General features: G+C 40.4%; 1 protein-coding gene across 1 annotated transcript in view; it reads left to right on the top strand.

The window, feature by feature from the left end:
* XPO6 (exportin 6) overlaps positions 1-13,659 on the top strand; it is a 114,796-nt gene that overhangs the window by 38,524 nt on the left and 62,613 nt on the right. The window contains exons 3-6 of the mRNA XM_012808910.2: positions 1,983-2,095; positions 3,909-4,106; positions 9,100-9,259; positions 10,416-10,493. Of these exons, the coding sequence (XP_012664364.2) occupies positions 1,983-2,095; positions 3,909-4,106; positions 9,100-9,259; positions 10,416-10,493 (549 nt within the window). The remainder of the gene's footprint in view (positions 1-1,982; positions 2,096-3,908; positions 4,107-9,099; positions 9,260-10,415; positions 10,494-13,659) is intronic.

Genomic DNA, 13,659 nt, shown 5'->3' with positions numbered 1-13,659 from the left:
GAGCCAGTTTATGTTTTTTGTGAGAAGCATTTTTAAAGCTACCTCTGTTCCAAATTCTCAAAAAATGATCAAGTCTTTTGAAACTGATGACTCTGAATTTATCTTAGTCCATATTTATATACACTCCCACAAGAATCCACTATTTGTACAAATTATTTCAAGTACAACTGTGAAAAATATTGAAAATGAAGCATATGATACTTACAGACTCGAGTCAGGTCACATAACAATAACATGTGTCCTCAAGTTTTTGTTTGCAGAATGAATAACCCCTACAGGCATTGTTCCCATCAAAGGATAGAGCCCCCAAAAAGGCTTAACAGCAAGAGGAAATGGCAGTGTCTAGGAGGAGCAGTGACTTGGCAGGGGTCAGTGAAGAAGGGCAAGGTCTAGAACAGAGCCCAAAGTTCCTCATTTCCAGCCACATCTCCTTCTCCTGGGTTTGACTTCACCTCTAGGATTGAGGAAAACTTTTGCTTAATTATTAGGACAGGTCATGAACTTCCTTTTGTGGTGTATTTGGTAAGGCTGCCATGTTGCATTTAGCCTAGGTTGTAGGCAGCTAGCAAGGCAGTGACTTTAGGATTAAAATGAACTGCTATGCATTCTGCTTTTGGGGCTTCCTAGAATCTCTCAAGGTTGTTGGCCTATATATTCTTACACTTTTGGATTATATTTCAGGTGTAGTGCAGCAGGTCAAAGTGACTAAGGGGCAGCATATCCAGATATATGGCAGCACACTCTTAATGCTTGCTGTCTTGTGGATCCTGGCTAATGCTTGTCAGCTGCCTAAGGAGAAGAAAGCCATTTCTAACTGATTTGATGTGCAGACAGGCTGCTCTTGACAACTCTTATGATTGTTACTCTTATAGATTTACTTATTTTGGGGTGCTGTTTTAAAGTAAAACCAAACCAAATGAAGAGAGTTAGCCGTCTTGAATTCCCTTGCATTATTTTTCCTGTCCTATTTTTTAACATTAATCTTAAAAGTTTCTTTCTCAGCTTCTTTAGCTATAATTTTCTAATGTATCTGAGAACAATGTAGACTTTATTGTAGAGGAGTGTTGAGGAGATAAAGTACAGCTCATATCTCAGAGGAAAAGTTAACTATCATGTGTAAGAAAATGAAATGAGGCTCAGTGCCTGTAGCTCAGCAGCCAGGGCGCCAACCACGTATACTAGAGCTGGCGGCAGCCCAGGCCTACCAAACAACGACAACTGCAACAAAAAAATAGCCAGGTGTTGTAGCAGGCCCCTGTAGTCCCAGCTACTTGGGAGGCTGAGGCAAGAGAATCTCTTAAGCTCAGGAGTTGCTGTGAGCTGGGACACCACAGCACTCTACCCAGGGTGACGTACTGAGACTTTGTCTCAAAAAAAAAAAAGAAAAGAAAAGAAATATTTAAATAATTTGAAAATATTTGCTTGGTGTCCATTGCACAGTGGTTATAGTGCCAGCCACATACACTGAAGGTGGTGGGTTCGAACCTGGCCCAGGCCAGCTAAACAACGACAACTGCAACAAAAAATAGCTGGGTGTTGAGGCTGGCGCCTGTAGTCCCAGGTACTTGGGAGGCTGAGGCAAGAGAATTGCTTAAGCCCAAGAGTTTGAGGTTGCTGTGAGATATGACACCATAGCACTCTACACAGGGTGACATTGTGAGACTCTGTCTCAAAAAAAAAGAAAGAAAATGAAATGATACTCTTAAAATATTCCATACGCATGTTAGGTTACATAAGAACTTTATCAATGAAAGTTTCTTTGCTTAGCAAAGTTACTGACTTTTAGATGACCGAAGACACTGTCAGTGTTGACATTCACTTCAGAGTCAGAAAAATACATATAATTTATTCTATCTTGAAGAATCAGCTGGTTTTGACATCATTTACATTATATGGAGAGAGGCATGTTTAAAAAAATAATAAGATGGTTCAGTCTTACATTAATTTCATAACCACTTTTTGTTGCTGTTTAACTTTTCCAGAGGAGCTTCTTAATAATTTTGCCCAGCAGATAGGAGCCTGGAGATTCTGCTTGTATTTTCTCTCCAGCACTAGGAATGACTATGTAATGATGTATAGTCTAACGGTTTTTGAGGTAAGTTGTCAGATAATTTTATACTCTTCTGAAAAGCATTTTGTAGTTAAATTGCCAGTAGACTTTAGCTTAAGTGAACACAGGTGGGAAAGAGTGATAACTTGGGGGGGAGGGATTTCCCCACATACTGCCTTTATCTAGGTGTCTGGTGGCACTTTTAAAATACATTTTCAACACCAGAAAGGTAAGGCGAATGGTTGGCTTTAAGGTTAAGTGTGTGTATTATTTGTGGTAATATGTAACTTTTTCTTAGTATTTAAGAAAGAAAGATAATTTATAGAAAATCATTTTGGGAGGAGGGATGATGCCCATAATAACCACTATCCCCAACCACAAACATTTTTATTTATGTCACCTTTCTTCCAGTCCTAGTCTTCTGTGTACACACATTAAAAAGTGTTTTTGTGGCTGGGCGAGGTGGCTCATGCCTATAATCCTAGCACGCTGGGAGGCCAAGTCGGGTGGATTGCTTGAGCTCAGGAGGTTGAGACCGGCCTGAGCAAAATTGAGACCCCGTTTCTAAAAATACCCGGGCATTGTGGGGGGTGTTTTTACTCCCAGCTACTTGGGAAGCTGAGGCAAGAGGATTGCTTGAGCCCAAGAGTTTGAGGTTGCTGTGAGGTGTGATGCTACAGCACTCTACTGAGGGTAACAAAGTTAGACTCTGTCTCAAAAGTGTTTTTGTGCCATTTTGTACTCTTCCTTTTCCCAGACATCTTTTTTTTTTTGAGACAGAGACTCAAGCTATCCCCTGGGTAGAGTGCTGTGGCATCACAGCTCACAGCAACTTCCAACTCCTGGGCTCAAGCAAGTCTTCTGCCTCAGCCTCCCAAGTAGCTGGGACCACAGGCGCCCACCACAATGCCTGGCTATTTTTTGGTTGCAGCCGTCATTGTTGTTTTGGCAGGCCTGGGCTGAATTCGAACCCGCCACCTTAGGTGTATGTGGCTGGTGCCTTAGCCGCTTGGGCCATAGGCACCAAGCCTTCCCAGTCATCTTTATATTATATTCTCATACATGGTTATAACATTATTCACTGAACTGTTCTGACTGTGAAGATTGAAATTGTTTGTCATTTTTTTATTTTGGTGGCCAACAGAGACAATGGAGTATTAGAAAGTTTTGCACATAGTTATTTGTTTCTGTTAAGTCATGTAGCACATCTTTGTAGGAACAGGATTATTGTGTCATGGGACTTAAATATTTTTATTGTTCTTATTGCCACATTGCCTCACATGTTTATTTTATTTTACTTTTTTTTTTTTGAGACAGAGTCTCACTATGTCACCCTCGGTAGAGTGCTGTCATGCCACAGCTCACGGCAACCTCCAGCTCTTGGGCTTAAGTGAATCTCTTGCCTCAGCCTCCCAAGTAGCTGGGACTACAGGCACCCACAACAATGCCAAGCTATATTTTACTTTTTTTTGAGACAGAATCTCCCTTTGTTACCCTCGGTAGAGTGCTGTGGTGTCATAGCTCACAGCAACCTCAAACTCTTGGGCTCAAACAATCCTCTTGCCTCGGACTCCCAAGTAGCTGGGACTAAAAGCGCCCGCCACAACACCCAGCTATTTTTAGAGATGGGGTTTTGCTCTTGCTCAGGCTGGTCTTGTACTCTTGAGCTCAAGCAATCTACCCACCTTGGTTTCCCAGATGCTGGAATTATGGGCATGAGCCACCATGTCTGGCCTCAAATGTTTATTTTGAAGTAGAGTTTTTTGTTTATTGAGGTGATATAACTAACTGTGAGATGAAAACCAATTCATTTTTGTACATAGATTGTTAATTTAAAAGATGTATATTTGTTTTTCAGAATCTCATCAATAAAATGTGGCTTGGGGTCCCATCTCAGGATAAGATGGAAATTCGTAGCTGTCTGCCCAAACTCCTCTTGGCTCACCATAAAACCTTACCTTACTTTATCCGGAACAAACTCTGCAAAGTTATTGTTGATATTGGACGTCAAGATTGGCCCATGTTCTATCATGACTTTTTTACTAACATTTTACAGGTAAGAATATTCCTAAGAAAACTTTGTCTTGTAAATTGTTTGTAAAAGTGATTATTTCCTTTTCTTGAAGAGGAGTTTTAAGGTTAGCATTCTGGAACTTTAGTAATGAGATTACTTTAGGCTAGATTATCACATTTACTTACCTTTTGTATTCTTAAGACATGTTGTACCTTTGTGCAGTGGAGAAAGGGGGAAAAATCCAATTGCTTTGTTAACTTCTTGCGAAATTCTGTTCAGTGCCTATTTGAAAGTGGGTCAGATACTGCCCTAGCCATTGGAGGTAAAAGGGTGAGGCTTTCGGTAGTTCAGAATTTAGGGAGGAAATAGCTGTGCAGACAATAATGATTCAACAGTGTGATTAACTACATTATCATATGAGGTATGACAATTCACAAACTCATCCTAAAAAAAGTGCTACATACCTCATTGCTGAATATCACATGGACACATTTGAAGTTCTCCCCTTGATCATTTGGCGACTGTACTGAATTGTGGAAGTACATGCAGAGTGCTGCAGTGTCATAGCTTCTAGACCCAGTGTTAAGGTAGAGGTAAGAGGCTATTAATAGATTGACAGGCAAGGATCAAACCAGAAGGGTAGGTAGTTGCTATTGTTTAATTCATGATCCTTCCTTGGGAGCTTGTGAAAAGTTTTGAACATGCTCAGGCTGGTCTCAAACTCCTGAGCTCAAGCAAACTACATGCCTGGGCCTCTCAGAGTGCTAGGATTACAAGTGTGAGCCCAGCGCCTGCCCCTTATCTCTACACTTATCTCTAGATTATTTGTAATAATACAATTTAAGTGCTACATAAATACGTGTTATGCTGTATTGTTTAGGAAGTAATGAGAAGGAAAAAAAGTCTGTACATGTTCAGTACAGATGCAATTTCCCCTGAGAATTTTTGATCTATGGTGGTTTGAATCCATAGATGTGGAACTCAAAACAGAGGGTCCAACTGTAAATCTTTTCTTCAGGTATTGGTAAACAACATCAAACTGTTCTGGAATCAATTTCATCATCCCATAATCCTTTGAGTAAATGTTCTGAAGGTTTTTTTTTTTTTTGATCAATTCCATCATGATCTGTTTGAAGGTTGGGGTGCATAGTTTTGTTTTTTTAAAAAACTGTGACATTGGCTGGGCATCTATGCAGTTTGTGTTATAATTGTGATGGCCATGTTACCAGGTCGAGAGGAGTTGATTTGGGGCCCCAGAAAGGTATAGTTCTGTGAGCTGAATATACATTTTCTAGGCTACTAGGAAAGGAAGTGATTGAAGTTGAAGCTGATCCCTGTTCTCTCCACCTTCCCTACTTTCTAGATGTACAGCACACATGACACCTTTCTAGAATCTATTCTTTAGATTCCTGAAATCTGCTAAGCTGAACCTGTGGTTATGTTGTGCGTAGGGCCAGATAATTAAGGGGCAAGCAGCACAGGAAAGAATTGCTATTTCTTTGATTGCATTATATAATAAAAACTGTTGAACCTTTCCAGAAATTGATGCTAGAAACCTGAACATAATCTTCAGCCTAAGGGAGCTTATTGTAGGTGGTAAAGGGAAAACCTCATTTTAGTAAAAAGTTTTCTAGATACAAAGATAATGAGAAGAAAAATTATACATTTATCAAGTTCTTCCTTCAAGTGAAGAATAGCTTTCTTTTTCCATCCAGCTTCTTGCCTGGCCTTCTCCCTTTCCCCTAAATGATAAGGGGAAGGAGAGATTTAAGAAACATTTTCCATGTTGTAGGAATTTTTTATTTCTGGGGAGCACAGAAGCATTTTTTATCTATAGGAGAGTTTATATTGTCAAATAGAATGTCCAGCTGAGATATCCCAGCTGAGAGAGTAAGAATGAGGGCTTAGGTGGGGGGAAGGGGATAGAAATAGAGACAAAAGAAGTTGACAAGAAGGAAAGAAATGAAAAGGGGAGAGTGATAGAAATCTTAAAATACATATTGATAACCCTGAGTTCTCCAAATGCAAGGAGATGTTTGTGAAGGGTCAGTCCTACTTTTTATTACATAAGAAAAATTGGTAGAAGAGGAATTTCCTGTTCCTTCTAATACTACATTATCTGAATTTAAGTCAGTGTTAGAAATAGTCCAAATTTGTAGAAAATGAGAGAAATTGTCTAAGATGTACTTAAAATTTTAGAGTTCAAGAGAACTGATTTTATAGAGAGCATTTTAAACCTACCATTCAGGCCAGGCCCGGTGGCTCACACTTGTAATTGTAGCACTCTGGGAGGCTGAGGTGGATGGCTTGCCTGAGCTCAGGAGTTCAAGACCAGCTTGAGCAAGACTGAGACCCTGTCTCTACTAAAAATGAAAAGCTGAGGCAAGAGGATCTCTCCAACCCAAGAGTTTGAGGTTGCTATTGCTATGAACTATGAAACCATGGCACTCTATCAAGGGCAACAAAGTGAGACTGTCTCAACAACAACAACAACAACAACAACAAAAAATCACAGCTCACAGCTGCAAACTCTTGGGCTCAAGAGATTCTCAGCCTCCTAAGTAGCTGGGACTACAGGCACCTGCCACAATACTTGGCTATTTTTAGACATAGAGTCTTGCTCTTGCTCCGGCTAGTATGGAACTCCTGAGCTCAGGCAATCCACCCACCTCAGCCTCCTATAGTGCTAGGATTACAGACATGAGCCACTGCACCCAGCCTTTATGCTACTTCTGAAAATAGTTGTTTTTACCGTATGTTTCCATTAGTGAGTATTTTTCTGGTCTTTTTTTTTTTTTTTTTTTAATTGATACAGAGTATCCCTATGTCACCCTCAGTAGAGTGCTGTGGCATCACAGCTCACAGCAACCTCAAACTCTTGGGCTTAAGTGATTCTCCTGCCTCAGCTTCCCAAGTAGCTGGGACCACAGACACCTGCCATAATGCCCAACTATTTTCTTTCTTTTTGTTTTTTTGCAGTTTGGCTGGGGCTGGGTTTGAACCGGCCACCCACGGTATAGGGGGCCGGTGCCCTATTCACTGAGCCACAGGCACTGCCCGTGGCTATTTTCTTGTTGCAGTTGTCATTGTTGTTTAGCTCACCTGGGCTGGACTTGAACCCACCAGGCTCGGTTCATGTGGCTGGTGCCTCACCACTGTGCTACCGGTGCCGAGTCTATTTTTCTGATCTTTAAGGATGAGCCTTTCCTTGGTCTGTGATGGGAAAAGTTGTTTTCATGGGAAAGGAGAATTTTTTTTTTTTCCCTGAGACAGAGCCTCAAGCTGTCACCTTGAGTAGAGTGCTGTGGCATCACAGCTCACAGGAACCTCCAACTCCTGGGCTCAAGCAAGTCTCCTGCCTCCGCCTCCCAAGTAGCTGGGACCACAGGTGCCTGCCACAACACCTGGCTATTTTTTTTTTTTTTTGGTTGCAACAGTCATTGTTGTTTGGCAGGCCTGGGCTGGATTCGAACCACCACCTTAGGTGTATGTGGCTGGCACCTTAGCCACTTGAGCCACAGGCGCCGGGAAAGGAGAATTAAGAATATATGATCATTATGGGTACAGTTCCTGAGTATCCTCTTCCCTAGAGCTTATATTTATAGCTTGAGTAAGTTTAAAAAAATAACTTATCAGGGTGTGAACTACATTAAAATTTGATTATGATTAAAAGAAAAGTTGAAATATTCCTTAAATTACTAACTTTTTAATAGATTCTAGAACTCAACGGAGATTTTACTTTTATCATTACAGAAAACTAAAAAATAAACGTCAAAATTATGCTTTAAAATGATTACGAAGAGACTCGGCACCTGTGGCACAGTGGTTATGGCGCCAGCCACATACACCGAAGCTGGCGGGTTTGAACCCAGCCCGGGCCAACTAAACAACAATGATAACTGCAACAAAAAAGTAGCTGGGTGTTGTGGTAGGTGCCTGTAGTCCCAGTTACTTGGGAGGCTGAAGCAGGAGAATCACTTAAGCCCAAGAGTTAGAGGTTGCTGTGAGCTGTGATGCCGCCACTCTACTGAAGGCAACATACTGAGACTTTGTCTCAAAAAAAAAAAAGAAAAAAAAGAATAGAAAAAAAAAGATTACAGAGGTATAAGTAGTAGTGTGCAGTTGAAGGTATACCTTTTTTCTGTTTCTTGTTTAATTAAACTTTCTTACAGTAGAAAAAATACTAGAGGAGATAGAAAAAGTAACATATAAAATCAACCATAGTCATAGTTTAATGACAGGTATGGCTATTGTTTTTCCTGCTGCATGTTTAATCATGAATTGTTTTTTTTTTTTTTTGAGACAGAGTCTCACTAGATCACCCTTGGTAGAGTGCTACGGCGTCACAGCTCACAGTGACTTCAAACTCTTGGGCTTAAGTGATTCTGTTTCCTCAGCTTCCCAAATAGTTGATACTATAGGCACCTACCACAATGCCTGGCTTTTTTTAGAAACAGAGTCTCTCTGTGGCTCAGGCTGGTCTCAAACTCGTGAGCTCAGGCAGTCCACCTACCTCGGCCTCCCAGAGTGCTGGGATTACAGGTGTGAGCCACTGTCCGGCCAATCATGAATTTTTTTGAAGCATGCAAAACTTAGAAATATAAGGTTGATTTAAGAATCTGAATGTTGAAAATACCACAAGTACATATCTTAATCACATATATAAAATACATTTATCTCTAATATACATACACATAAAACTTGGTTACTGGCCAAAGTAGCCAAGATGCTGTTGGGAATATGGTGTCATGTATAAGAATTGCCATGTTAGGGTTAAAAGAGCATTTTTTTCTAGCTGTTTTTAAGTTCATAGTATTAGAATTTTGCCCTTAAAATGAGAATATATTTTGAATGTTTAAAAAGAAAAAGCTGTGTACTTAAGTGTACTCTTAAGTGATTTTTCTAAAGTATTGCTTTAAGTGGCTTGTTCATATAAAAGTAAATGCACACAGAGGTACTTTACAGGTTTAGTGCTACTAAGTCCTTTGTGTACCTTAGTCTGACACTCTTTTCAGAACTTGCTTTTTCCCGGCAGTTGATCCAGTCCCCTGTGACAACCCCCCTTGGGCTGATTATGTTGAAGACAACTTCAGAAGAGCTGGCCTGTCCCCGTGAGGACCTCAGCGTGGCTCGGAAGGAGGAACTGAGGAAGCTGCTGCTGGACCAGGTGCAGACAGTGCTTGGGCTGCTGACAGGTGAGCAGTTCAGTGGTGCCAAGAGACAGAGGTCTGCTGTGGGCATCCAGAGCTTAGGCCTTGGCTCTCAGCATTTTTGAATGATTGTTTAAGTTATTCCTGAGACAGAGCATAAAAATGAAAAAAATTGTGCTGCATTCCTAGCGCATATAGTCCAGTGTCTAACACACAGGACCTCAAAATAGATTTGTAACTTACTTTCCTGTAGTCTTTCATTAATGGATCCTCACTATAATGCAATTAATGAGGTAGAGTGTAGGTCATAGAAATGCGATTGCATTATGTATTATTATATTTGAAGTAAGGTGGGTGGCAAACACTTTATTTAAAATAATTTGGTTTTAAGATCAGGAGAAGTTGGAGGAGTAAGAAAATGTGAAAGTTTCCCACTATGTATAGGGAAGTGAGACAAAGTACAGAATGAGCCCCCTGTGCACTAGGTTGTAGTTGTAAGTGGCATTTCACCTTTCCTGTTTGATTATAGCCTCATGACAATGTGTGAAGTCTAAGAATAAAGAGAAAGCAAACTACAAAATGAGACAGGAATATAGGAGGAGAGTGGTGCACCCTGAATCCAGAGGGCCGTGGCTGCTTTGTTGCCATTAGCGCCCACTCATTAGGGAGGCACCTGTGTAGCTCCTGCTATGAGGCCCAAGGTGCTGTTAGTCTGGGTTGCTGCTGTAGGAATCTTGTAGTAAAAAGAAGTATTTTTATCTTCAGCTCCTCTACTCAGATTTCTTGTTGGATGTCTAGGGACCTTTTTGTTTGTATGTGTAGTTTAGTGCTTGGCAAATGATTGGAACAACATAGAGTGGTTAAGGAGGATAAAGATTAATGTAGTCACTGAGTGGACAGAGCATCCAGGTAACCTTGGTAAAGAGCCACATTGGTAGAAATAGTGGGGAGAAGCTGCTATTGCAAGGTCCAGGTGAGGGAGCAGAGATCCTCTGAGTGGGGATAGTACTTTCTAGAAGATAGCTGGAGGTGAAGTAGTAGTGAGGTACAGCCATCAGCTAGAGGGGGCTATATGGTGGTTGAGAGAAGGATGTTTAAATACTGGTGTTTGATGAAAGATATCAATACATCATTTTTCTAAATCTGATTTTTGTATGCTAGACTTTAACTTTCTTTTAAACTCTGCTTTCCTTCTTGGTAGGTATCTTGGAGACTGTCTGGGACAAGCACAGTGTCACTGCTGCCACTCCACCACCATCCCCGACCTCAGGAGAAAGTGGTATGATTTATCTGTTGCTGTGGCATTCCTCTTTTTAAATGTACTTTGGGGTTGGGGGCGGGTCTCAGCAAGGAATAGCAATTCTTTACCTGCATCACATACAGATGCTGATTTTTCCTTTATCTATTTTTGGCCTGCCTTTCTATGTTTCTCTGTAAGTATTTGTGCTTTCTTTCTTTCTTTTTTTTTTTTTTTTTTGAGACGTAGTCTCACTTTGTTGCCCTGGGTAGAGTGCTGTGGTGTCACAGCTTACAGCAACCTCAAACTCATGGGCTCAGCCTCAAGTAGCTGGGACCAAGGTGCCCACCACAGTGCCTGGCTATTTTTTTAGAGATGGGTTCTTGCTCAGGTTGGTCTTGAACTCCTGAGCTCAAGCAATCCACCTACCTTGACCTCCCAAGTGCTGGGATTATAGGTGTGAGCCACTACACCGGCTGCGCTTTCTAAATACAATATTTTGAACAACACAGCTTGCTTCTTCCTTACCTATTATAAAGATGGTACCTTTGACCTTTTGTCATCTAGCTCTATCCTCTTTAAACTTGTAATTACTTTCCCTCCAGTTTGTTGCCCTGTTTTTTTCTGTTTCACAAATTTCATGGCTGTGTTGCTTATGCTGAGGCTCGTATGAGCTTGGGGCCTTGACAGATGCACTTTGTCATTCTGTAGGGGTAGCAGAAGGTAGGCAGCAGCCTGAAGGAGAGGACATAGGCCTGTAGAGTGCTTTCTTCCACACTGAGCATGGAGAAGTCATGTTGGCCAAGACAGACTGGGGGCCGATGTGCAGTAGTCAGCACTGAATTTACATCAGTTAAGAATAATTTGATAAAGCCTGGCCATATTTGCAGTTGTTATTAAATAGATTTCTCATTGCTAGTTATTGTCCACAGTTGTATTAATATCTGTTTCAAAATTCAGAGTATACTTCATCTAATGAGAACTACTTTCAAGGATGGATAGAAAGAGGAAATTGTATCTGAACAGGAAATTTTAGTTTCTAAATACTTATGTTTACGTTAAGTGATCACAGATGCTTTTCAAGTAGAGTATATCCTGTGAATTGGCACATATTTCTTCCCCTGTTGTAAAGACTGATGTAGCTAATGAAAAATATTTCTACATATTTCTTCTTTGCCCTAGGAAATGGGCTGTTGAAATTAGATACCTCTTAGCCCAAGCCATTTTATGTAGCCTGTTGGTAGTATGTGGAAGTTGAAATTCTTGCAGAGTTACTGGGAATTGAAAATGTATCATGAAATTTTAAGGATTGCTCAAAGTATGCTAATTTATTCCAAATTCCATTTATCATACTTGGATTAGAGAGGCATTTATCATACTACTTAGATTAGTTTTCCTTCTAATCACTTTCAAAGAATAAAGTTCTAGAGTGCATTAAAAGCCCACAAGAAATTAAATCTTATTTGTGTTTGGCGGCAAACCTTTATTCTTAGAGTGGATATTTGAAGTGACTTGGCGGATTTCTGTATTTTGCAAAATTCAAATGATTAAAAAAAATTGCAAATGATTAAAGATTTAATTTTATGAGTGAACACCTGAGAGAGTATCTGCAGTTCGGCTAGTCTTTAAATTTTTAATTTCATTTTAGTTGAGATTAGTTCTTTGAAGTTAGATTTGTTTTTATTTTTATTTTTTTGCAGGTATTTTTGGCTGGGGCTGGGTTTGAACCCACCACCTCCAGCATATGGGGCCGGCACCTTACTCCTTTGAGCCACAGGCACTGCACTAGATTTGTTTTTAGATAGTTGAATGCTAGCTTAGCATCCAGTTTATTAGCAGTAGTAGTTTACTACAGAGAAACTTTATTTTCTGAGATCATTTGCTAGTACTAAAAATTGTGTATTTTGGTTGGCTTTGTTCAGATATATGTTCTGAGCAAACTCAGTTTTTTTTTTTTTTTTTTAGATAGTATGTCACCCTTGCTAGAGTGTTTGGCATCACAGCTCACAGCAACCTCAAACTCCTGGGGCTTAACCAGTTCTCTTGCCTCAGCCTCCCAAGTAGCTGGGACTACATGTACCCGCCATAATGCCTGGCTGTTTGATGGTTGCAGTTCTCTATCGTTATTGTTTGGCAGACCCAGGCTGGGTTTAAATCCATCAGCTCTGTCACCCTAGCTACTGAGCTATAGGTGCTGAGCCTGAGCTAACTCAGTTTAAGCTTTTTTTTTAAAGAGACAGAGTCTCACTTTGTCGCCCTTGGTAGAGTACCGTGGTGTCACAGCTCACAGCAACCTTTAGCTCTTGGGGTTAGGTGATTCTCTTGCCTCAGCCTCCCAAGTAGCTGGGACTACAGGCGCCCGCCACAATGCCTGGCTAGTTTTTGTTGCAGTTTGGCCGGAGCTGGGTTTGAACCTGCCACCCTTGGTATATGGGACCAGCGCCCTACTCACTGAGCCACAGGCATGGCCCCTAACTCAGTTTTATATTGTGATAGACTTTATTTTCCTCAGGGTCAGGTTGGGGTCTATTAGATACTACAAACCAGAAAAGCATGCTTACTTTTTTAATGTATTGCTTAGGTTTTATGAGGTTAGGTAAAATAAAATATGAATGAACCAACCTGACATTTCCGTATAACAAAACTTTAAAATATGGTACATGCGCCTTGAGAATTGCCTCTTAGACACTATTAAATTTTTTTGAAATATTGAATTTCAGTATTTGAGAAAAAGCAAAATAGAGACTGTGTGGGGGCTAGGGAGTTAAGTGAGATTTTAGGTTGGTATACTTCCTCTTTCTAAAAAGGATTGCATGTTTGTTTGTTATATTTTTATTTCTCTTTATGGTAATTGTAAGCGAAGTCGCCAGATCTTGCTCCATTATTTGAACAGTGGTTATTATTTAGTCAACATTCATTTTGATGCTTTTGCTCAACTGTCTTTGTGTACATAAGACACCAAGTTAAGCAGTAAAACTTGTAGAAAATTGTTCAGCTTTCTTGACCATGAGCTCAGTTTTGCAGAGGAAGTTCATTCTGAGAAAACTCATTGTCCTGTGAATCAACCAAATTAAATTCCTGCTGGGCTCTCCCTGCCCTGTCTGAATTCATGTGTAAGCTCCCTGAGCTCCCTGTCAGATTTAGTAGCCCCCTTTTGGTTCTTGGTCTTTCTTTCTTTTCTTTTCTTTCTTTCTTTTTTTTTTTTTTT

This window comes from Otolemur garnettii, unplaced genomic scaffold (genome assembly GCF_000181295.1).
Source record: "Otolemur garnettii isolate 467f Iridium unplaced genomic scaffold, OtoGar3 scaffold00096, whole genome shotgun sequence".
Lineage (NCBI taxonomy): Eukaryota > Metazoa > Chordata > Mammalia > Primates > Galagidae > Otolemur > Otolemur garnettii.
Note: the sequence above shows the minus strand (reverse complement) of the source record. Positions and strands in the feature narration are given on the sequence as shown.